The sequence below is a fragment of the Archocentrus centrarchus genome, chromosome 21, assembly GCF_007364275.1.
Source record: "Archocentrus centrarchus isolate MPI-CPG fArcCen1 chromosome 21, fArcCen1, whole genome shotgun sequence".
In the NCBI taxonomy this organism is placed as follows: Eukaryota; Metazoa; Chordata; class Actinopteri; order Cichliformes; family Cichlidae; genus Archocentrus; species Archocentrus centrarchus.
Window position 1 is genome coordinate 6,279,059 of NC_044366.1, and position 25,748 is coordinate 6,304,806.

The window sequence follows — 25,748 nt, forward strand, 5'->3', positions numbered from 1 at the left end:
TTTGTTTTTTGGAAACAAATGCAGCTCTCCTTTAATGAAGAACACGTTACTTTATTGGCTTTAGCAAAGTGAAAGTTCACTTAAATATAACAAAACCTTAGTGAAGGTGTCATAGTCACTAACACCGAAACAACAACAAAAAAAAGACTCGACCATGCTAAAATACTTAAGACAGCATATTCATAATAACCTATAATCTTTAAAGGGTGAGCAGAGGAGCTGCACAAGACTGGCTTGAGAGTCATAAAGTAAGTAAATGTTTACTAACTTTATCCTTTCCTAAGCCTCCTAAGCTAAGGTATTGTTAAAAATATAAATACTTACAGGATAGCCAAAGCCAGAGCCAACCCCTGACTCTCCTTTCTCACCCTTGTATCCATTTATGCCAGGACGACCCTGAAGGGATAAAGTTATTGATTTATTCTTCTGTTGGTGATGAACTTGGAAAATAGAAATAAAGGGGTAAAGGCTATACTAAGGTTAAAAAAATATTTTAAAATATACGATACTATGGCCAGTCTTTAACAAAGCAGTGAGGAAGAAGCACTTACAGGTCTTCCAGGCATTCCAATTTCCCCTTTCAATCCAGGAGGCCCATATGGTCCCTGCAAAAATAAATTATAAATTAGTTGACTGGTGATTGAAGAGGCTATTTAAATAGTTTCAGTACATTAACCTAAAAAAGTATAAGAAGTGGAAAAACTTACAGGGGGCCCAACAGGTCCTGGAGATCCTCTGTCTCCCTACATGTACAAGGTGGGAATGATTGGTTTCAAGAACAAAAGTACAACATCACAAAACACACAAAAAAGCGAGTACATCAAACACGACAGAAATGCAGACAGTCAAATTCACTGAGACTCACCTTTGGACCGGCTACCTGTGCCAAATTCACAACATTTCCATCAGGGCCAATTACTAAGCCTGGCTCCCCTTTATCACCCTGAACACAAAGCAAGCAGCAACAAGACAACAAATACTCAATAACAGGAATGTCTTAATGATGATGACTAGCCAAATTAGCAGTCTAACAAACAATCTAGACTTTACCTTCTCACCATAGCCTGGAGGACCGGGATCTCCTCTATCACCTTTTGGTCCCATCGGACCCTGAAAGATAAGCAAGCAAATAATTTTATCATGAGAGTGTAGTGACAGTGTTGCTCTTTTTCGAATAATAAGTTAGGGGTTCAAATCCCATCCAGGGCATGCATCCAGTTAGAGTCCCAAGGCTAGGCCCCCAAGTCTACCTTGGGATATGAGCAAGGTCAGATCAGGAGGGAGATATCATCCCCACACTCTGAGTTGGTACCAAGCCCCATGGATTGAATGGATTACCAAGATCATGCACTACTAGAGGACCATACCACTTGAATGGATAAGACACTTTCAGAATGACGAGTCCTGATCCCCAAGGATTGGGGGGGGGGGGTGACTCAGGAGGTAGAGCAGGTCATCTACAACTCGGAAGGTTAGCGGTTCAATTCAGTCTGCGTGCCAAAGTATTCTTGGGCAAGATACTAAACCCTGATGCATTCACTGGAGTGTGACTGTGTGTGAATGTTATAAAGAAAGCACTTAAATATAGAAAAAGGTGCTTGGGTGAATGAAGATGTGTTGTATAAAGCAGTTTGAGTGCTCAAGAAGCGTAGAAAAGTGCTATATAAGAACCAGTCCATCCAAATACCAGCCAGATCAATGTAAGATTCATTGGGAATTCAGTGGGGATGTGGAAAACACTAGCGGCCAAATTGAAGCCAATTGCACAAATCACCATCAAGTGCTTGATTTTCCCACTGAACCCTGAACATATGCCTGAACCCTCTAAGCCAGATTATTAACAAGACTGGTTATGGATGGAGCAATGATTCCTGGCATACATGAACAACATTGATTCACTGATCCATAGCAAGGAAGGAACAGTGGTGAACCACCGGAAGGGTTATGGGCAGCCAAGGCTCATTGATGCACGTGGGGAACGAAGGCTGGCCCATGTGGTCTGACCCACTGGCTGTGGGTCAGGAGGTAGAGCAGGTCATCTACTAATCAGAAGGTCAGTGGTTTGATTCCTGGCTGCTCCAGTCTGCATGCCAAAGTATCCTAGGGCAAGATACTGAACCCCAAGTTGCTCTCCGATGCAACTTCGGAGTATGAATGTGTGTGAATGTTAGATAGAAAGCACTTAGCTGTAGAAGGAAGTGCTTGGATGAATGGGTGTGAATGGGTAAGTGCAAACGTGTTGTATAAAGCACTTTGAGTGCTCAGCTAGAGTAGAAAAGCGCTATATAAGAACGAGTCCATCCAAATACCAGCCAGATCAATGTAAGATTCATTGGGAATTCAGTGGGGATGTGGAAAACACTAGCGGCCAAATTGAAGCCAATTGCACAAATCACCATCAAGTGCTTGATTTTCCCAATGAACCCTGAACATATGCCTGAACCCTCTAAGCCAGATTATTAACAAGACTGGTTATGGATGGAGCAATGATTCCTGGCATACATGAAGCTGTATTCCAGGAGTGAACAACATTGATTCACTGATCCATAGCAAGGAAGGAACAGTGGTGAACCACCGAAAGGGTTATGGGCAGCCAAGGCTCATTGATGCACGTGGGGAACGAAGGCTGGCCCATGTGGTCTGACCCACTGGCTGTGGGTCAGGAGGTAGAGCAGGTCATCTACTAATCAGAAGGTCAGTGGTTTGATTCCTGGCTGCTCCAGTCTGCATGCCAAAGTATCCTAGGGCAAGATACTGAACCCCAAGTTGCTCTCCGATGCAACTTCGGAGTATGAATGTGTGTGAATGTTAGATAGAAAGCACTTAGCTGTAGAAGGAAGTGCTTGGATGAATGGGTGTGAATGGGTAAGAGCAAACGTGTTGTATAAAGCACTTTGAGTGCTCGGCTAGAGTAGAAAAGCGCTATATAAGAACGAGTCCATTTACCCAACAGACGAGCTACTTGTTGCTCAAATTGAGGAAAAAGTTGATGATGGTTCTGACAGGCGGGTCAGAACACATATGCATTGCAGTTTGTTGTGTATGGGGCTTCATAGCCACAGAACTGGACCACAGATCTGATGAATCATGTTTTCTTTTACATCACGTGGATGGCTCAGTGGGTCAGGGCTCTTCTGACAGTGAAAGGGGAACCAACACAATATTAAGACAGGTAGTCATAATGCTGTGCTTTATCGGTGAACATATACACACGACATTTATAAGCTCTCATTAGGTCAGAGTTACAGTGATTTCACAGCAGCCAACTCTTTGTTGCCATGGAGCAAAGAAGTCAATATAATGGGTCTTCTCAAAGATAATTACTCTTTGGCTTTAGTATAGTGAATCATTTAATGATTGCTAAATTATATGAATGAATATGGATGAATTTTAAAATACAGATATCAGTTGGTCACCTACCCACGCAGCCCATCCTGCTGATTTAAATACAAGCTAGCCCTCCAAACGTATTTATCTGTAGCTCCAATTAGTCCCTGACTAATTCAGCATTATAATCCCCATTGTTTTAAAGGAACTGCATTTGAAGATTATAAATAGGAAAGTAATGTGAAAGGCAATTAAAATATTTAACCTTTTAACACCAGATTCAAAAAACAAGAACAGACTGGACACAAAATGCTATATAATCTGATCTTTGACATTCATATTAAAGCTTTGATATTGTGCCTATGGTTATAAGAACAAGATTTTAAACAGTAACGCAGGGAGACTCACAGGAAATCCAGCTCGACCAGGTAAACCAGGCCCACCCTGTAAAGGAAAACAAAACCATATGCTTCCATTTAACTTCATTAGATTGGTGCAATTTGTTTTCTTAATATTTGGCTGGTTTAGTAAATTACAAGCAAATCATCCCACAGCTCATGCTTAACACAACTTCTCAACCCACATTTTAGCATTAATTTAAGTGCTGCTTTTGCTTTGTGTAAATGAATGAAAACCAGTGTTCTTGTTTGTCAGTTTTCCACCATCGTTACAAGTCTAACGAGGTAATGAGCAGTAAGGTGTCTTCTAAACATCATAATTACACCAACATAAATAAGTTAAATGTACGCTCTGCTGTGTGGTATAAATCTTGGTAGAGGATGTTTGTCATGTTTCAAGTGACAGCCCACTCTATATGGCAACCCACTCATTATAGTGACACTAATGCCAACCTTTAAAAAGATGGCAGAAGAGAGGAGATGTGCAAATACAATAACTGTCTGTTTAATACACCACAACCTGAAAGAGCAAGTTGTATTTAGAGACACGTTGATTGTGGAAATTAAAACAATTTTAAAATAATTTTATATTCTCAGCCCCAATTCCAAAAAAGTTTGGACCTTTTTTAACAACAGTCTCTAAACGTCTGGGAACTGAAGAGAGCAGCTGCTGGACTTTTTTTCATATTATGCTTTCAGTTGGTGAAAGATCTGGACTGCAGGCAGGCCAGTTCAATATCTAGACCAGAGAACACTTTCCCACTTTGCCTCATATCACCTGTGGGCCAGAGACAATGGCTGCATTTCTGGATCATGTTCACATCTAGCGTCTTCTTTGCTGCACTTGTGCATGGCACGGAGATCTGTGCTCACAGACACAGATTTCTGGAATTGTTCCTGAGCCTGTGCAGTGGTTTCCATGACACAATTAGTCTTCTCGAAGACACTTTTTTTTCTTTTTTTTTAAAAAAAAAATAACCAATCATGTTACTGATGTGTTGCCAGTTAACTTAATTAAAATGTTCCTCCAGCTTTTTCTTTTTAGTACCATTCTTCCAGCCTTTTGTTGCCCTGTACCAACTTTTCTTTTTTTTTTTTTAGATGTGTCACTGCCATCAAATTCAACATATATTTTTAATGAAACAGTAAAATGTCTCAATTTCAACATTTGACATGTTTTCTGTGTTCCATTGTGAATAAAATATGAGGTCGTATCCAAACTGCTAATGTTTTTCTAAAGTCTTTAAGCACCTCATCGCAGTAGCTTTGTATATTTAGGCAGAGCAGAACTTAAATGACACATGATTAACAATGTCAGTGGCAAATGTTAAATGCCACCTTATTTGCCAGTATCAGCAAATATCAAAGTTGAGTTTGATATTTGCTGGTACCATAATACCAGTATGTTTATGTCAATATTGTTGTGCACGATTGTGTATTGTCCAAGTTCTTGCACTGCATGATTACAAAGCCTTTGCATCTTTAATGCTATGCACTGTGCATAGAAGTGAAGTTTCATTAAAACCTATCAGCTCAGATTCTCCCATACACAGCTGGGATAGGCTCCAGCACCCCCATGACCCCAAAAAGGATAAGTGGAAGAAGATGGATGGATGGAGGGTAACCAAACCTGTATGATTCAAAGTCACTTTTCTATAGATACAAACCCCAACAAAAAGAAAAGCAATGGGTCTTCGGTAAAAGGAAGCACAACTGTATACTCTGGCAAAAAGCAGTTGGTTGTTATAGACAAATCTTAGCGGGCTGTGACACAGACCAAAAACACTCTCACAACCCACAATTTATGTGAGTAACATGAGGTGAACCTTCTTTTTGTATTCAGTCTGAACACATTTATAGTGAAAACATACCTGAGGGCCAGCTCTGCCAGTAACTTCATCAAACTGTAGAAAGAACGGACATTATTACCATTAGGTCTGGATTTCAGCCTCATACAATTTCACACTGCAATGCTGACATCTCTCTTGGCTACCTCCATTTGTGCTTGTTACTTACATTTCCTGATGTCTGGTAGATGACTTGACCTGGTGGTCCAGGTGGACCTGGTGGACCTGGAAGTCCAGTTCCATCTCGACCTGGTTCACCCTAAAACCAAAGAGAGAGAGGAAAAATAAACCCTGTTGACATCCAAAACAGAAAGCTTATCAAATAAATAATGATAGGAGGTTTGGGAAAGGTTACTATGCCGAGAGATAGCATTTGTGTCTGAGAAAACTGTTGCATCTTGCAGATGGGTGCTTTGTATTGAAACTAATGTAATCACAATTGCAAATGATATTCACCCTCTCTCCTGTGTCTCCTCTGTCACCCTTTGGCCCCTGTAAAATTAAGAGTGAGATACGTTAGCAACCACTCCATGACCAAATACCTCATCCACAAAAAGACTAACCTCATGAAATGAAACTTACAAATAACACATACATCAAAGCATATTATATCAGTATTAATGTACATGTTGTCCATTTATGCCAACATTACTTATTTTTATACCAAACACAATGAAGAGATAAATGCTTGGAGAAATGGTATCATCACAAGTTGTGCAACAACTCCATTATTAACAGTTTGATGTGTTTATAGTGTAAAATGCAAAGCAGTTTTCAATTGGATTTCAAGCATTATTACTTTCAAATATGTTTTACTTCTGATGCATGAAATGTTCTTCAACTAATCCCATCTCAGTCAGATGTAAAAGAATTTCATCTGTTTTTTTTTTTTTTACCTGAGGTCCAGGAAAGCCATCCAAGCCTGGTTGCCCATCTCTTCCAGCAGGACCTTCGTCACCCTTCTCACCTGGTCTACCAGGCAAGCCAGGTTTACCCTGCAGAGAAACATTCATGTTGACTCAATGGCAAACATTGACTAGACTTCCTGTGGAGCGCATCCTTAAGACAGGTTTGATGCTTCAATCTCAGTGTAGGACTGTGTGTTCTTGCAATCCAGTGGGGCATACTTCCAGTAAGGGTCCCCAGGCTAGTCCCCCCCATGCTAACCAAGCCTACCTCAGAATATGAGCAAGAAATACATGATTGAAGCTTGGATGTTGAGGAACCAGGGCATTCTGATGATAAGTGGGCTACTAGAACTAGAAGGTTATGGCATAATGAGATGAAATGAGCAACTGCTATTGCAACTAGAGATTAACAGGGTACAACAGAAATGCTACGGCAAGGGGAGCCAGCACGACAGGTCAGGGGGGAGATTTCACCATCCCTGACACTGGACAATCCCTACCTACTGAAAGTTGTATACCAGCATATAGAGGCAAATTGCTAGGAGTGAACGAGACATCGATTCACTGATCTACAGCTAGAAACTGGAGTAGAGTAAGGCAAGCTGAATCTGGGCTATCAACACCTACACCAGCTGGGATAAAAGGAGGAATTAGTGGAAAAGGAGAAATACGATATAGTGGCCGAGGACTAGCGACAATCCAGCAAGATCCTACATGGAACATATATAACCAAGAACAAATCAAACAAACAAAGGAAGATAGCAACAAAGGCAACATCAACAAGAAGGAACAGCTTGACAAGGTACCAGGTAATCGGAACACTCGGGGCAGTGACCCCCAAACCCCCAAAGTGAATGATGATGATGATCACTCATATATACTTATGTTCACGTCTGGGGTCACAGGTGTTTCTGCAAGCACTGATAAACATGTTAAATCAGTTACAATCAACAGTATGAAGAAGAAGAAAAAAAACAAACAAAAAAAAAAAACTTACTGGAAGTCCAGGAAATCCAGGAGGACCCTGAAAGCACATAATATTTGTTTTATTTTTAGCTTCCTGGTAAACATTTTCACAGAAATGTACAAGCTACTGATTGTGTTGTTTTTTAAAGAAATTGGATATTTTGGACTACTACTCTCGTTTATTTAAATTTTTTACTCTAAAGTTAAATGTTATACATTTTGTTCCAAAGTCAGTAAGAACATAGGTACCTGTATCCCATCTGGTCCTCTGACACCAGGAAGTCCATTGAAACCAGCACCAGAGCCCTCCATGTCATCCTTCAAATCCCAAAAAAAAACAAAACAAATGTTTTGCTTTTAAGATTAAATATTTTTCTTTTCATAACCTATTCCCCAAATAATCTACCTCAGTGATCAGTACTCAATGTAGTTCATACTGTGCTTCAGCTTTACTTCTCTACATCTATTATGCATGGTTATGATTTTCCAATACTCTGATAGTCATTCAGTTCTAAAAATATTTAAAGCTATGTTATTAAAACAATATTTTATGTCACTATTTATTGCCATTTCCTGTGGAACTCTTAAAAAAAATTGACTACAAAAGGCACGTGGTAAAGTCAGCATGTCACAAGTCTGTCATAACTGCAATAATTTGAGCGTGGTTTGGGGGTGGGGGAAGGGCACTCTCTGAAGACTGGTCAAAAAGTTCCTAGCAAATAGTATTTTTACTTTATATGCTCATCACATATGTGTGTAAATAAATATATGTACATTCAGCCATCCATTTTCTACCGCTTATCTGTGACCAGGTCATGAGGGCAGCAGTCTAAGCAGAGAAACCTAGACCTCCCTGTCTGGGGAGGGAGAGGTTCAAGGGGGCCACCGAGGAATTCCCAAGCCAGCCAAGCGCGTGTCCTGGTGACGCTTCCCAGCAGGCCATGCCTGAAACACCTCACGTACGAGATGCACAGGAGTCATTCTGATTAGATACCTGAACCACGTCAGATGACACCTTGCAATGTGGAGCAGAAGCGGAGCCCCTCCTTTTAATAAGGAAGAGCCCAGATACCCTATGGAGGAAGCTCTTTCCCATCACTTGTATCCACACTCTTATTTTTTCAGTCACTACCCAGAGCTTGTGGCCATAGGCGAGGGAACTTTAATCAACCAGTAAATCGAAAGTTTCATTTTCACAATAGGTTGGTGTAGCATCTGTATCGCTGCCGACACCATTGGAGATACTTAAACTCCTCCACTCTGGGCAGCCCAGAGTGGGCACTCCACCCTTTTTCTGTTGAGAACCATGTCCTCAGACTTGGAGGAGCTATTTCTCATTTCTACTGCTTCACACTTGGCTATGAATTGCCCCAGTGTAAGCTGGAGGTCACTTCCTGATGAAGCCAGAAGAACCACTTCATCTGCAAAAAGCAGAGAGGTGAGACCATTTGCCACTTGGGTACACCTAGAAACCCTATCCATAAAAATTCCAAAATAATTTGTCATAAGTCACCTGCTGTTAACTTTCACAGACACAACAAATCTTTCACTAAACCCTTAAATGATTACTTACAAAACCAACATGATAACTTGGTCCAGGAGGTCCAGGGGGCCCAACTGGTCCCCTAGGTCCAGGCAGACCCGCTAATCCGGCCTGTCCTTGAGGTCCTGGTAAACCACGGTCTCCTTGAGCACCCTGTAGGACAAAAATAAAAGTAAGTACAAAGATTCAATACTTTAAGTACTTAAAGTATTGAATCTTTGTAAAGTGCATAAAGCCATGATAATGTGTCTTTAAAATATACAATCTAATTATTAATTACATTAATTATCAGTAACTTCATGTATTCTCCAAAAATAAACATGCAGTCCTCAGTTATGAGTAAAAGCACACATCGTTATAATACACGCTGTTTTGCACAAAACCCATGCTCACTGTCCTGGGACTAAATTTAGATGTCAAAATATGTTAAATAAAACACATCCAGATTAGACTTAAAGTCAAGTCTGCAACTGACAGCATTTGACAGACATTTGCATATTGTTAGACGACACAAATCCCCTTTGATGGCTGACATGCTGGAGCCCAGTTACCTGCAGAAGGGAAGGCTTAGGAGAGTAGGAGGAGGATAAATAGTGAGGCAGCAGATTGGTGAGAAAAGAAAAGTAGGAACTTAGCTGAGGAAATGAAAGGAATAGGAAAAGTTTTAGAAGGATGATATGACATTCTGGTTATCCTGTGGGCACCTTTATATATACCTGTAGTATCCCAAAAGCATGCCATCAACTTGGAAATTTATTTACCTTCTTAAGATTCTCTCTGAATATTTTGTATCTACTAGGGCAGTTATATCAAGAGCACCTTACATTTGGTTATAGTAGAAAAAAAATGACAGCAACTTTGAAGTAAAATTTTAAAAAAGGAAAAAGAGAAAACAAATTAGGTCATGAATTGGCACCTTTTCTCCAATTGCTCCTGGAAGACCCAGCTCGCCTGCATCACCCTGTTGTAGGAAACACAATGACATTTGAAAACACCATTTAAAGCTGAACTGAAGCTTGAATTTTCCTTCCTTTTGTGTAAAATCAAAGAACTTTTTTTTTCTTTAAAACAATCTAAAGCCAGCTGTAGATATACTGTGCCTCTAATGCACTGTCCAAAGATCAAGCAGTTCACTCCTCCCCCTTCGCTTAGCAGCTTGTAGCTGGTGGACATTTAAGCATATGAGTTGCATGGTTAACTTTTCATATTTCCCATCTCTAATGTTTCTGAGTGAAATGAGCAGCGTTTGTGTCATATGTCAGACAACAGTATCCTTTGCTCCCGGTGGTCAACTCAGTCGAGTCCATCCATTCTTTTCTGCTTATCCAATCCAGGGGCACCCTGGACAGGTTGCCAGCCTGTGGCAGAGCTAACTCAGAAAGACAGACAACCATTCACACTCCCATTCATGACTGTGGGATGTCACCTATGGGAATCACCAGTTAAACTAAGCTGGAGTACCCGGAGAGAACATGGCCATGGCCATTCAAACCCAGGACCTTCTTGCTATGAGGCAACAGTGCTAACCACTGCGCCACCGTGCAGGGTTAACAGGGAACCAGAAAACAATTCATACTCACATTCACGCCAATGGCCAATTTAGAACTGGCAGTTAATAAATTAGTGGCAGGAAGCTGGGGTACCCAGAGATGCACACCTTCACTTCTTGGCCCCAGAAACCCAGGACCTTCTTGCTGTCCACTGCACACTGTGTCACCAAAGCTCAAGCTACCTATTAGCTTCCACTGGGAAAATCGAAGCTAGTTAGCATAGCTCAATAGTGTTTTATTGCATTTCCCTCTGGATGTCAAGTTTTGTTTTTGTTATTTCAACACCAGCAGCTACTGCACACTTAGTGTTCATTACACATTATACAATGCTGTTTTAGTTCAGGGGATGTTAAATATCAGCTTTAGTTCTTAGAGAAGAAATAGTGATGTTCATAAAATCATTACCTTCTCCCCCTTGGGACCAGGAGCTCCAGGATTGCCATCAGTACCCGGTATGCCAGGCAAGCCCTAGAGGCCAAAAGATTAGGTTCAGACAGGCATTTATTTGATTAGTTGAGTAGTAGTTGAGTAGTTACTTCAGACAGTTTGAGTATTTAGTTTGAGTATTTTATTTACAGCTTGACACTTACAGGTTGACCGGGTGCCCCATCTTTTCCAGGTGGTCCAAATGCTGCAGAACTCGATGCTCTTTCAGCTGTAGAGGGGCCAGGAGGACCAGGAGGTCCGGGGGGGCCCGGGGGACCTGGCAGTCCCTACATTAAGAAAAATAAACATTCAAAAGTATTAAATTAGACTTTCACCTACGCAGAAACTAAAACAATGGTAATTAGAGAGGTAACGTTTTCATTTTTCTCACCCGAATAGATTCTAGATCAGGGAATCCCGAGGCCTCCATATCCTCAAAGGTCTGAAACATATTTGGAATCAGTTGTATTTAAGAGACCATCCTATCATTAAGCAGCATGTGACTGGGACCAAGAATAACTCACAGATCTGAATCCTGCTCCAGGAGGTCCTGGAGGACCTGGAGGTCCCCTGGGGCCGGGATGACCTTCTCCACGGTCTCCCTGTAGGTACAAAACTCCTTAAAACAAGGCAGGTGTCCACAGCAGAGATGTCCTTTCAACATAATTATTTTTGCAGCTTCTGCTTTTTCCCCCTTCTTTCCCATTACTCTGTGTTTCTAACCTTCTCTCCTTTAGGTCCAGAGTCTCCTGGGGTTCCTGGGAAGCCTGGAGGTCCTTGAGGACCCTGTGTTGAGAAAATTAGAATGTTAGGGCACTTGAGGTGTCATGAGGTTTCTACAAAGAAAAGCAAAGACATAAATCTATTCTGTATTTAAAGTCATGTATTATTAAAAAAGAAAACTTACAGTTTTTCCATCCTCACCAGGATCACCCTGCAAGATTGAAATAAAGAACATGAGTTAGAAGTTAGGCTCGTATATAAATAAATCAACTTGGCCACAGTTTTCAGTTCAGGGTCCTGTGTGTAGGATTTAGACTGATTTATTGACAGAAATTCAATTCTTTTTCATTAGTTTTCATCAGTGTGTAATCACTGGGGAATAGGGACCCCTGTGTTTCTGTTACCTACAGAGAAATGTCCCCCAGAATGGACAAAGCAAACACTGATTTGAAAGAGGGTCTTTTCTGTATTTTTGCAGCCATTGCAGGTTATCCTACATGCTTGGAAGGCCCAAGTTTAGATGAGGGCTCTTCAGTTGGCTGCAATGTGTAAAGTCACTGCTAAATTCTACACACTGCTCCTTGAAATCTATCCAAATGGTGTTTTCTGAAGTTTCAGTGCTTTGGGCGCTCAGCCACCATATATCCAACCTCTTCAAAAGGAAGAAAATCATATTTGAAAACACTGAATGAGGCTTACATGCATGCTGTGACAAACACAGTAAAGTCAACTGAACAATAAAAGCACATTTGTTGTGTTTAGTGTTTTCAAGTAAGCTGATAATCTTGAGTCTACTAACTGGCTCTCCATCAGTTCCTGCAGGGCCCTGGGGACCCGGTGGTCCAGGTGGCCCTCTGGGTCCAGGAACTCTCGAAACAACTGCGCCGTCACTGCCAGCTGCGTTCTCGGGTGCAGATCCTGGAGGACCGGGGGGTCCAGGCGGGCCTGGCTCACCTTTTTGACCTTGATAGCCAAAGCCTGCACTGCCCTAGAAGTAGAAAGCATCAGTGTTTACTGAGGATGTGATTATGCCGGAAAAATTAAAACAGTGTCTGTCTTTCTAAAGTACATCAGTAACATTTTTCTGGGTGATAACAACTAGGGAAGCCACAATTAGGACCCCTCAACATCCAGCGGATCTGGTGACCCTTCTAGGATTAGGACTGGGTGAACATTCACCCCTGTTTTTTGAATTTGCTTATTTGACACAACCAAAAGAAAGAGCTTGTAACATAAGAACTCTATAGCCAGCGTGCATGAATGAGACTTCATTTGTACGGCAACATCTTCTGAGCCAAAACACTGCATAAAAGCCTACATGTGTCAGCGGAAATCTGATGCATGCTGGGAGGTTTTGAAGTAGAGCTGTCCACCCGATGGACCACAAAGAACAGGCAAAACCATTTAATTTAGTAGTTTAGACTCATTATATGAGATCCAAATCAAGGAGCCAAAAGTTATCCAAATCTGTTATTTACCTTTTCTCCCTTTGTCCCAGGTTCTCCCTGAAAAAAGAAGAGGTGACAGTAAAGTCAGCAACAAAATTTTTCTATTTTAACTTCATTTCATATCTCAGTTGCTGCGTGTCAGTGTTCTATGGGAATGCGATTTCCCAGTTCTGCCTGTGTGCATGTTTGGATTAGTGCACTTGTTGATTTTGTCTCGTGTCAGAAGATAATGAAATCAATACATTCATTTAGATTTTCCCATTTTCAGCTGTAATTGTGGAAGATGCAGTTTGACCCTCATTATTATAATATAAGAACACAAATGTGATTTTCTTTCAGAATAAAATTCTCAGAATCTCTGTGTGTGCTTGTTTCTTTGTCTGCAAACTCCATCAGAGGTTTAGCGGCCAAACATGGCACACAGGTACATCTCTCAGGCCCCTGAAGGTTCTTATCTATATCAAATTACATCACCATGTTGCCTAGCAACCATTTATCAACAGGCTAAAATGTCCTGTTTTTATGGGTGAAATAGAAACTTACAAAAGCATCCTGTTGTTTTGGTGAAATTAAAATGACATTTATATCCATAAAAGTTTAATTATATTTTATTATATAGTATGATGCCCTCAGGTTACCAAGGAACCACCTAGCAATAAGCTAAAATGAACCATTTTTACCATATGAACATCTAGCACCTCTATTTTTTTTATTTATTTATTGTTATTGTTTTACTTTTCTCAGTGTGATTTAGTATATCAGTTTGCCAGTAGCACAAACCGGCCAAACAATAATATGTAATATTGTATATAATGTGTTCATATTATATTAAATTAGAATTTGCAGTTCCCTCTAGTGATCCTTTGGGATAGTTTTTACTAAATCTTTTTCACTGCGATCCTCATTTGTTCCAATGAACTCCAGGGTTCTTAAAGTGGGACCTTTGGGGGGCCATCTGTGGCCCTTAGTAGCATTTTGTGTGACTCACATGAAACACAAGGGGGGAAATACACTACTGTATGCTTCATTCATCCACAGCTCAGGACATTCTGTGATTTAAGCACACAGAGTGAGGCCATGAGAGCGTTCAGATTTTATCTTTCTCTGCAGTTGAAACATCACAGTGGACCACACATGACTAACATTAACAAATAAAGCTGATGTCAAGAAGTGTCACCTCTCTAATAGTTAAAAAAAACTTTATAACCCAAAAACCACTTTTCTCCAAACACACATTTTGCAAACACAGAATAATGAGTGTGTTTGTTGTTGTGCCGTCACTGATGACCCCTGAACTTACCCAGCGTATCCTTCAGTAGGAAGCCTTAAATAAGAAACTTTCAGGCCTTCCCAATACATCCCAATATAGCAAGTGGATAACAAGGGGACAAAAATGATTTTATCCAAAATAAAGGCTGAAAAATGTAATGGAGTCCAGACCTTCTCTCCGCGGGATCCACCCGGTGAGCTGGAGCCAGAGCCTGCTTCTCCCTTTGGCCCAACTGGACCCCCGTCTCCCTTCTCTCCTCTGTCCCCTTTGTCGCCCTTCTCTCCTTTAGCCCCAACTGGCCCGAGAAAACAACAACAGAGGACAGACTCATTAATATCCTCATGAAAAGCTTTCAGAAATGATTAATGATTGTATCCCACATCCCAAACAATAAAACAGGACATTTCCTGTTCCCAAAAGAAAAGAAGGAAGGAGTGAAAGAAAATGACTTTTTCCCTGATGGAGCACAAATCTGTGTGTGCGCACAGCCATAATTTGCAGCCATGTAAAGGTTTAATGGTGGTCACTGAATACCTACCGCACACCCACATGCACAAACACCACAAACCAGGTGTGACCTGGTTTGACCTCAGACTCTTCTCATTTTGAGTATGAAGTATCACTTTTAACACTAACATGCACAGCAAAATGATGTCCACTGCAAGAACATCTTCAATATTTTACTCTCAAGAAAAAAACAAAAAACATGCAAATAAAGGAGAAATCAGCATGGAGCAAAATAATATCACATGTAACAGCGTTAGCAGCGCAAATCAATAAGCAACTGTTCCTGCACGCTTGTTCAATTCTTGCATTTAGTAAAATATCCATGTGAACATTTACCAAAATAGGATCCCCCCCCATACACACACACTCACTGACTCACTCTCACACACACACACACACACACCTCTTTGCTTATGTACTCTTAGGTCTTCTATTTGTCCCCATGAATTTAGTTTTTCAGAGCACCACAGCCATAAATGGCCAGTTTTAACATTTCAACCACGCTTCATTAAAGCAAAGCATTTACACATATGCATGCATTGCTATGCCTGTATGCATTTTTAATGTGAAATCCGGCTTAAGGACTACACATGACATAAGCAGAACATCAGGACAGAGAGCAGAAGGGACAATATGGATGCTTCGTCTGTGTTTGTTTTTTAAACTCCCACCTTGTGGCCCATGAAGAACAGGGCTGGACTCCACAGAAAGTGAAACGTACTGGGAGTCACTTGCTGAATACAATACAAAAGACAGTGTAAATAAAAGTTTCCAGAATATTTAAAGTCAGGCACACAGAAGCTTTGGGGACTTGACCCAAACCCTTTTTTCATTTTGTTTGTGGTGATACGGGGACACTTTTTGTCTTACTACCATTCTGTGCAAGAGTGAGTTTAAACCAGAGCCAGCAGTAACATAATGCTTTGACATGCACTGATGTGCACCCTACTTGAAAATGCGAGGATGGTTAGGCTTGGGCATTATTACACTAACAATATACTGTGTTTTTTGAGTGTTTAGTAATCTGAACAGTGATATTTCAATAACTCAAAAAAAAAGAAAGAAAAGCGGAGCTCTTCTTTTGGCTGAACTGAAGTAACGTATTGTAGCATACTACACAAAAATGCCCCAGAGGTCAGTATGCACGGTTTAAGAGCTGAGCTCATTAAACTGTAAATGGTGACACCAAGCAGTATTAAATGAGGGGTAACTAGTTAAGTGTTAGTAGTTAGTTAAGTGGATACTGGAGGTAGGGGATGTGGCCATCACTAACTCCTAGTCAAGTGTCCAGATGGAGGCAGGAGCCAATTCGAGTAGCTGAGCTCATGACTTTGTTTGTGCTGTTGGTGCCTTTTAGAGCATTTCTAAAATGATAGTTTGCAGTGAGATCCAGAATATCCAAGCTGTTTGTGCTGAACATTTTATTAGTCTGTTACTCTGCACTAATTAGACGATGTATGTGTGTCTGTGTGCTGTCCACATATAGTTTAAGGTCTCAGTTATACTTTCTGCATCCTCAAGTCTGCTAGGATCCACTGGAGTCCGAGTGATGTAAATGTTGTCATCACACAGGTGTCTGCATGCCTGCCTGTTATTTGTAACCATGTGGACCCATCGCCTGAACCTGTGTCCGCAACAGAGCGCAATCAAAGCTCAGCCGACAGATTAGCACTCGTTTCTCTCTCAGATGTCGTAACTTCTGGCTCTTAAAAAATTGTGACATCACTTCGGCTATATCCATCTTTTATATACAGTCTGTGGCTGATGTCCTCAGTGACAACAAGTCAGGTTTTCCAACAAGAATGTATGATTAGAAGGTAGGCTCTCCGTAACTGCTGATTTCTAAAGAAATTAAATGTAAATTTAGACTAATTAACTAGAAAGCACTCTCAGTGCGACTAACAGCAGTGCAGCCTGCAGATTAGCATCCACATGCAGGAACTGACTGTAGCTGTGCATTGCTCTGCTCTAGTTGTTATGTTAGTTTACTTTCACAGATGTATTTTTATTTTACTAATGTCATCTGCCCCACTCTACACCGTGCTCATTTGTAACACAAGTATGGGATATGAAGCCATAAATTAGTTTCACATTCTCCACACTGTTTACGGTTTTCTCTTCACACCTGTTAAAAATAAGAAATTAGTACCAGCAGCAGAAGGAAATAATAGATTCTTATAAACTAGTAGTATCTCACATGCTCAAAGGAGAAATAACCCAGCCTCCATATTGGATTACTCATGTTGTCCACTAGATGGAGACATTTGTCAGCAAATCTGTTTATAACAAGCTTTGACTCGCTCAGCTATGCACACTTAACGAATATGAACTCAGCCATAAAACTCCTAGTTATACCCAACAGGTGAGCTTGTGTCAGCATGTGTAACTATAGCATTTATTTTCCATCTCTGACAGTAAAATGATAAATTTATTAAAGACACCGACATTAGCTAGGGGCTGGTTCAAAGTCTATGTAAAAACATAGGGCTTGCATGAAAACATGAACTGATTGGGTTTCTATGTTTAAGAAAAGAAAAAAAAACTATACAAAATAAATAGGATTAAGTCAGTTTCCACATAAACTCACCAGTCTGTCTTGCAGTGAATAACTCCTTGTGCTCATTCCTGGTCATTGGTGGTTGTGGAATGGGCCTTAAATTTGGACGAGAAGTCTGCAGAAAGATAATCACACAACAGGCAGAGATACATATTTAAAAAGGGCAGGGAGGTGACATTTACTGGAAGCTGCAATAAACTAGATTTCATAGATTTCATGGCTCAGTTACCTCCATTGAGCACACTGAAGGGCCCTGGGAAAAAAAAAATACTGCAGCTTGGGAAAAAAAGTTCTCCTTGTTAACACTGATGCCAAACAATCCCAACCAAAATGACTCATGTTTCGGTACTGCTGTGCCATTCTTCTGCATTAATGTTTACAGACTGTGCAGCCAAAACTCTCTTAATAACTAACAAAACTGTTTCCCAGCTCTACATCAATCCTTTTGAAAAACATAATTGCGTCAACATGTGCTTTCTGTGTTTGAGACCCAGCACCAGATTTTCCTTCATTTACTGGCAAACTGCTTTTGTTGTAGAGCAGTGTAAATGCCGTTTATGTGTTAATCGCCGTCAGAGATCTCATGCCTGGGCACTGGTTGCAGATCGCATCTGCTAACAAGAAACAACCCACAGCCCATCACACTCAACTGGATGAGTGTGTTTATGTCATCCTGATGCTGCTGCAACACAACTTTCCAACATGCAACATGCAAGAACGTGAAAACCAGATTAGACTTTGACTGAAAACATCTAAAAGGCACGTATGGCTGCCAGGTATGGCTGGGCCACTAGTGTTTATTGACGATGTGACTGCTGATAGAAGCAGCAGGAGGAATTGTGAAGTGTGCAGGGCGACACTCTGCTTAGCTCAGACAGCACTTCACAGTGCAAATGGATAATGATCCAAAGCAAGCTGCAAAAGCAACACGAGAGTTTCTCAAGACAAAGAAATCGGATATTCTTGACAGCAAAGTCAGTCACCTGATCTGAACCCAACAGCGCATGCTTTTCAGTTACTGAAGACAAAGACCCACAAAGAAGCAGCAACTGGAGGCGGCTGCAGTAAAGGCCTGGCATGGCATCTCAAGGGAGAAGACAACATGGTGATGTCCATGGAGTCTAGCCTTCAGGCAGAAATTGACTTTAAAGATTTCCATTCAGGTTTTAAAAACAAATCCCGTATGTTAGTTTCTGCAGTTACTTTTGAGCCTCTGAAAATGGGGGCTTGTGTTTAAAACTGGCTGGAATTCCTAAACAGTTAATGCAGAAGGAAAACTACAGAAATCGTGTCTAACAGACCAAACTGTCACTCCTGGAATGAGGTGTTGATTCATGAAGGATTAAAAAGCTGATTAAAAGAGTCACATTAACATATGACCTTCAGATCGTCAACAACAAATCAAAGTTCTTCAAACAGATAATTGCAGATAACATGAAAATCAGCCTCAGCGACACAAATATCACAGAGAACTGCTGCTGTTAAGGATTGCATTTCTATCCGTCTATCTCAGTCTTAACTGAGCGCACACGCAGCTCTGCCTTCTCTGTAAATTAAATGCAGTAATTGTCTCTAATTTAGACAGTTTCTCAGCTTTGAATAATTCCAAATCTCCATCATTAACTAGCTCTTTAGTAGCTTTTGTTTGAGTACATTTATAAAAGCTGGCAAACTGCTCCCAGGCAAGGATAATTATTAAAATCGTTATGCTTTTGTCCCTTCAATCACTTACTGTCAGTGGGTTTTTTGGAAAAAGAAAAGACAACATGCAGTCTGCCAACAATCTTATGTTACTAAAATCAGCAAGCCTTAAGAGACACAACAGGAACAATTAAAGGTGAGGTGAGGTCAGTAATGCTCCCAAAGCCACAGGAAATAACATGAATACTCCCTCTCTTTGGCTCATTCTTCACCGGTGACACACCTCAGACGGTCACCTGAGAAATTCAAGAGGGGAGTGGGGTGAAGAATGTGGGAGAGTGATGCCATTGTTGATTATTAACCACTTTCCTCTCTGGGACAAATTTCTTCCCACTGTGTTTCACAGCAATGACTATGCCAAGAATCTGGCTGGACCCCTTATTGACTCTTCTAAACTGTATTAATGTGATGGAGAATGCCGGACTTGTTCACCCCCTTACGGATCCATCATAGTAGGGGATGATGGGTGGGAGGCTCATTTAGAGCATAGTGTTGATGGATCTGAAGCAGACAACCCCCTGAATCTAAGTGCAGGTATGCAGCTCCCTCAGCAAGGAACATATTCCACCTCCACAGCAGTGCAACCCCCCCACCCCCTTCCAGCACATGCCCTCTAAAGTATCCCAGAAAAAAACATCTTGAAATCTGCACATATTTGTGGTTGGCCAGTCTATCTGTTTAGAAACTGCACCAAACAGGGTGCTGGGCAACAGAGGAATCAGATTTAGGAGAAAAAGAAGAAATTATCTAAACAAACAATTCACCAAAACGGCGCTAAATCTCATTACGACCCGACTGCAAACAAAAGCTTTTCTGCAGAAATGCGACATGTTGGAGTAGCAGATTCTTATCTTCGCTGCTTAACCTGATTACGTGACTTGGGTTTTTTAAGTGAATCAGTCTAAATTCACTGTATTCTCCCTTCTGAATATAAAATGGTTTTTCACAGGTTCGTGGTTTCCTTGTTGAGCAATTGAAAACTTATGTGCATGTTTATTGAGCCGAGATACTTTAAATGGTGGGAAATATGCATGGATAAACTCAGGAATTAGTGTTCATTTGTTCACATTTAGAATCTATAAACAAAGCTTAACTTCAGTCTTTCAAAGAACGGTTTCTCGTAATTATACAGCTTTCCTCTTTGGACTTCATGCTGAAGGGGACGCTTCAATCCCAGCTGTGACACCGTTACGGATGACTGACTCACTCTGCCATCTATCACCATGAATTCCAGGATGACAAAATGGAAAGTCTCACTTTTACAACTCTCCCTGTCTAACTCGTCTTTGCCCAGACTTGCCTAAATTGCACCACTTGGACAATTGTGCAGAGTGCAAGTTATACTTTGTGTGAACAGATTATCATAATCAGATGGAAAACACTGGCATGTGGACATTAAATGCCAGCTGTTGTCTCTTCCATTGCATTATATATTATATGATGCTGGTAAAAGTCTTGGGGGGAAAAAAAACCACTGCAAGGCACTGAGGCAGAGTATGCAGGCCTGTAATGATGAAAGTACTTCCGACTTGAGGTGCCTGCCCTCTCCAACTTTCTTTCCACCCGTCAGTTCCTGTATACACAGTTGATTGAGAAACCAGTCAGAATAACAAAGCCTTGAGGCCGAGGGCCTCTAACTTGGATCAGATTGAGTCCAAATTGACATCTGGTTTTTCTAACTCTTCACTATAATTGCGAGTGGGAGTGAACGCACGCGAGCACGGCACACGGTGGTGCAGGGTGGAGAACTGTGCTACCTTTTTAGCCTGCGTGGCTATCTGCGAGAGTGGGAAGATGTGAGTGGGTGTCTGTGGAATCTGTAGGTGAGAGTGACAGAGACAGAAACCAGAGAGAGGAAGACAGAAAGACAAAGAGGTTACAGATAGAGAGCGCCACAAAAAGGGAGATGATGAAAGTCACTAAAAGATAGTCTTATGGGTGAAAGCAAAGACGAGCCAAAGCATGTGAGTGTAAATGTGAGGAAACGTGTGTGAATACTGTAGCAAAGAGATCAAAAGAGACTAGTTTGTGGCCATGATTGATCCATGTTACAAGGTTATCCAGACATAACTCCACATAGAAGTGTAACATTAATGCCAGATAACTACAGTGAAACATTAAAAGCTATACACAAGAATTGGAGTTTGTCTGACCACAAGACCTCCCTCTCCCTGAGCCTGGTTCTGCTGGAGGTTTCTTCCTGTTAAAAGGGGGATTTTCCTTCCCACTGTCACCAAGTGCTGCTCACAGGGGCTCGTTTTTTTGTTTTTTTTTCTTTTTAGCCTGTCATGTCTGGCAGTTTTCACAATCAGAAATGAAGAGCTCTATAGGCTACTCTTGTTAATGTTTGTCATTTTCTTTTATTTATTCATTCATTTTGAATATGACAGCCAGGTCTGACAGACAGGAAGGAAAGAATAAGAGAAGAAGAGAGAGGAAAAAAAACAGAAGAGATAATGGGACAGAGCTAGATACACACACAAACATATTCACATATATATACACATACACACACGCAATCTTGCTGTCTTGTGCTGTAATGTATTTGTGTCTCTGTCATGAAACGTACTCGATAATGAGGGTGATAAGCCGTAACGACGCTCCCTGGGATCTAGAGGTAAACAGGGAAAGACCCCGGGGAACCCGGGCCATCCACAGCCCACCAGGAGCTCAGAAGACCTGTGGCCACACATCCCAAAGATAACTGCACACACACCCCAAAGGAGAAAGGAGAGAGACCCTAGATGGAGCTCCCATGGCCAAAGGGCAAGAGCCCCAGAGAACCAGAGACAATGAGCATTCCTCCAGGAATGCATCAATCCCAAGTTAGGCATTTTGGCCAGGTAGCCATGCTTTAAATCATATTCTTCTTTATTATTTACTTTAACCTAACTGGGACCCCAATTTACAAAATAATGTTGTATTAAATAAGACTTGAAACTAATGATTCAGACCATAAATGTATCAGTTCCATGAATCACCTCTGCTGCCCTTTACAAACAAAGAGGTTTAAGGCACTTTAACATTTTCTTTCCATTTTATACCTTGGGACTATGGTACTTACAGTCTATAGTTTCCTCACTAAGGTCATTTCTGTTCCAGTCTGACAACAGCAAACTCTTTGTAAAAGATCTTCGTCCCTTTGTATCCTACAGAAGCAGCTCATTTTCCAGACGTCAACTCAGCAGTTTTTAATCTTCCACAAGGGATGAGTGGTTACTCACTTATATGGAGTAATGTGAGACATCGAGGGGTATATTAAACACTGGGATGATAAAGTTTACAAGAGCACAGTGGGCTGCATACACTGTGTGCATGTCAGACTTGATCAGCGGTTCAAATCCTCATTATGCAATTAACCATTCTTATGCACGTTTGAGCCACAGCTTTGAATCAAACTCATTAAAAATCCATTATGTTTACAACAGTGCATCAGGAAGAATAAGCAAAATAGCAGTGCAGTCAATCAAACAGAAAACAAAGTGACAAAGATAAACTTTCACAGAAAATAAAGAAATTCTGGAATATACAAAAGCTGTTCCATACCGTCCACGTGGGTCTTTCCACTTCTGGTCTTGGAGGTCTGGATTCCACATAACCGCTTCCTTCCCCTGAGGCCTGAGGAGACCGATCATACACTTTTACACTTCATTTTATTGTTAACAAGACGATGTTCTTGGTTTTATTCAGTGCTGTGAGCATTATAAACCTGAAAATGTTCTTTTAACGGCATGCGTCCATAAACTCCTTACCTGAATTATTTTGGTTAATGTACAGAAATTCTATAATCTATGGGAGAGTTTGAATTAAATGTGTGCACGTGTTCATTAACAGCAGAAGCTCGTTCCTTTCTGTGCTCCCCGTCACTGTTTGTGGCCTCTTTTGGTCAACTATTTCGTGTTTATTGCTGTAAATCTGGTATTTATGTTGCCTTCTTGGCTACGTTCCATGTTAAGCAGAATTTATGTATGCATTAATGCCAGTAAGTCAAATGCATACATATTTGCTGTAATAATTTACAGTATGAACCCTCCACACAGTAAATCCCCATTAGGTTCAACCTTTCTTGATATTTCAGTGTATTTGATGTGTTGTCAAAACATGGAAACAGCTGTTACGTTGCTATTGGAGATAAAAGGCACATCCTGAAATTGGAAACCTGTGATTTCCCCCATCTAATCCAAACAACATCTAAAGATTTGATGACAACAAGCAGTAAAGTCTTAAATTTGATTCTGTCAGTAAGGACATGGTTTTGGTGTTCTGGGTGAGCAGAACAGCTGTGAATGTTTTACTAAATAACAGTTATGGCTGTTGGTGGGCTTCAGCGAGGCACCTGTGTTTGTGTCTGGGTGGTCAGGGTCAGCGCTGGAAAGGCTGCTCTCAAACTTTGTGCTCGTACGGATTTACTGTTGGTTTTAAGTGAAGTTGCACACTGAACTAAAGCTGCAGCATCACTTGTGTTACTTTAGGACATCTATGCCACCATTTAGCTGCCTGGTATTTCCTTTCTGTTTAAAAATAGCAGTTTGAGGATTTATTTAAACAGAACTCAACTGCAAGTCTGATGTTAACTATGTCGTTCTTTGCATTCTTGTGTACATATAACACTGCTGGCTATAACTGAAATATATCCATTATCAGAATTCACAGATTTGAAATAAATCTCTGATTTCAGACTGGTAGATATAAGGTAGCTTCCGAATTTAGGCCAATAACTAGATTTTGTCAGCTTTAAAGTCTACTACTGAGCTTGCGTTTATCTAGTTAATTAACCTATCATTAGCTCCATAAAGCCCCATTAGTTAGTGGGTTTAGATTAACTGGTGATTCTAAATTGCCCATAGATGTGAAGGTGAGTGTAAACGGTTGTCTGTCTCTCTGTGTTACCCTGCGACAGAGTGGCGACCAGTCCAGAGTGTACCCCGCTTCTTGCCCTGTGGCAGCTGGGATAGGCTGAACGCCGGGACCTTTAATGTTGGTAACATTGCTTTGATTTAATATGTGTTCAATGAGATTCTGGTGTGAGAACAGCACCTTCACTGTAGGGATATTTCTGGTGACCAATTTACTACTTAAGCATAAGACAAAAATCAAACTACTCATATCATCTTAACAGAAAACTTAATCCATTAATAGCATTCTTCAGTAATCAAATAGCAGTAGTTTGCACATTCACATCAAAAGTGGAAGATCCCTGGTTTGAGGGGAGGAGACATAAATCCTTTAGCTTCCATTGAGCACCCGCTGTAAAAAATCTGCCAAATCAAATACGGGGCTACCCACTGTAGCGACCCCTTATGAATAAGGGAGCAGCTGAAAGTAACTAATATGTGTGGCACTTTGGACTATGCATAACTTTACATGTACTATGTCAGATTATTTTGGAGGCTAATGATAATATTATCCACAGGAGCAGTCTGTCCACGCAGGTTAACATCCATAACATAGACAGTATAAAACATCGATGTAGAGACATCGTGCAATATTGGGTCTGAAACGTGAAACCAACACTGAAGTGCTTTATACTTGCATTCTATTGAATAGCCACCAGGGGGTGATGCCTGTAGTTGCAAAAAAGACCTAGAAGTCTATGTGAAAACAGCCCTGGGGCCTGACCGCTGTAATCACTCTCCTGATGAGCAGAAACTCATACGAGTTCAGTCATTTGGCCAATGCCTACTAATTGACAAGCTTTTGGCCAATGAGCAGCTAGATCCACCCTTTACTCATCACATCAGAGTTCAAGACGACAAGATGGCAGTGATGAAAACACTCATCTCGAAGCTTCAGAGTGGGCCTTCACAATCCACTGGGTCACGCCACCTTAGCTACAGCCATCTTTTATACTGTCTTTGGTCAATATACCACTTTACTTTGCTTGTTCATAACTTTGGATCACAGGCATAAGGAATACTGCATCCATTAAAACATCTTAGAACCAGTAACATAATGTATAAATAATTAGTTTAATCAATAGCATTTCTAGTGCAGACTAGTGAGCGTACCAACATTTAGTTTAGTCAGAGGTTGAAGTTTATTGAAAATAATAATTTTTTGGCAGCATTTCTAATTTCAGTAACTATAATACAGAAGTTCCGTCACGTGTAATGAGTCATAAATTATGCATGCGATAAGCTGTTGCTCACCATATCTGAGTCATCTCCATCCTCTTCACAGTGCCTGTTGGCAGCAAAGGGATCTCCCACCACTCTCAGCTCACTGATCACACCCTGTCGCAAAACATGTACATGTTTAAATGTTTGATGATAATCAAAACAGTGCAGCGCTTCTTCTCACATATAGAACATGGACTACTGCCAAAACATAAAGCAGAGCTTGGGTTAATTACAGTATGTTTCTCAGGGAATTTCCCCCTTCCACAAAATCAGAGGGGCTATTGATGTCTCTGTCTGTTAAGTGCCACTATGTGTGCCTCAAACACACCATCTGATACATGTTCCCACACAGGATACTCACTCAGATTGCATTCATGCTATCTGAGTGAGTATCAAAGGGCCATTAGCTGTGTATGTCGAGGTGGTCTCTCTGCTGTGGAGTTATTTGAAGTTGACTC

At 40.9% G+C, this 25,748-nt stretch overlaps 1 protein-coding gene across 6 annotated transcripts in view; it reads right to left on the reverse strand.

Moving 5' to 3' along the window:
- col18a1a (collagen type XVIII alpha 1 chain a) overlaps positions 1-25,748 on the reverse strand; it is an 82,140-nt gene that overhangs the window by 6,150 nt on the left and 50,242 nt on the right. For 5 of the 6 annotated variants that reach the window (XM_030758646.1, XM_030758645.1, XM_030758643.1 and 2 more), the window contains 27 exons: positions 25,321-25,404; positions 22,718-22,789; positions 17,501-17,585; positions 15,585-15,647; positions 14,577-14,701; positions 13,167-13,193; positions 12,488-12,676; positions 11,873-11,899; positions 11,689-11,751; positions 11,490-11,567; positions 11,357-11,407; positions 11,130-11,252; positions 10,945-11,007; positions 9,906-9,950; positions 9,020-9,142; positions 7,696-7,764; positions 7,478-7,504; positions 6,469-6,567; positions 6,029-6,064; positions 5,742-5,831; positions 5,597-5,629; positions 3,736-3,771; positions 1,051-1,110; positions 866-943; positions 708-743; positions 552-605; positions 325-396 (listed from right to left, as the gene is read on the reverse strand). In XM_030758646.1, the coding sequence (XP_030614506.1) occupies positions 325-396; positions 552-605; positions 708-743; positions 866-943; positions 1,051-1,110; positions 3,736-3,771; positions 5,597-5,629; positions 5,742-5,831; positions 6,029-6,064; positions 6,469-6,567; positions 7,478-7,504; positions 7,696-7,764; positions 9,020-9,142; positions 9,906-9,950; positions 10,945-11,007; positions 11,130-11,252; positions 11,357-11,407; positions 11,490-11,567; positions 11,689-11,751; positions 11,873-11,899; positions 12,488-12,676; positions 13,167-13,193; positions 14,577-14,701; positions 15,585-15,647; positions 17,501-17,585; positions 22,718-22,789; positions 25,321-25,404 (1,908 nt within the window). The remainder of the gene's footprint in view (positions 1-324; positions 397-551; positions 606-707; positions 744-865; positions 944-1,050; positions 1,111-3,735; positions 3,772-5,596; positions 5,630-5,741; positions 5,832-6,028; positions 6,065-6,468; positions 6,568-7,477; positions 7,505-7,695; positions 7,765-9,019; positions 9,143-9,905; positions 9,951-10,944; positions 11,008-11,129; positions 11,253-11,356; positions 11,408-11,489; positions 11,568-11,688; positions 11,752-11,872; positions 11,900-12,487; positions 12,677-13,166; positions 13,194-14,576; positions 14,702-15,584; positions 15,648-17,500; positions 17,586-22,717; positions 22,790-25,320; positions 25,405-25,748) is intronic. The other variant, XM_030758644.1, reaches the window with a different exon arrangement.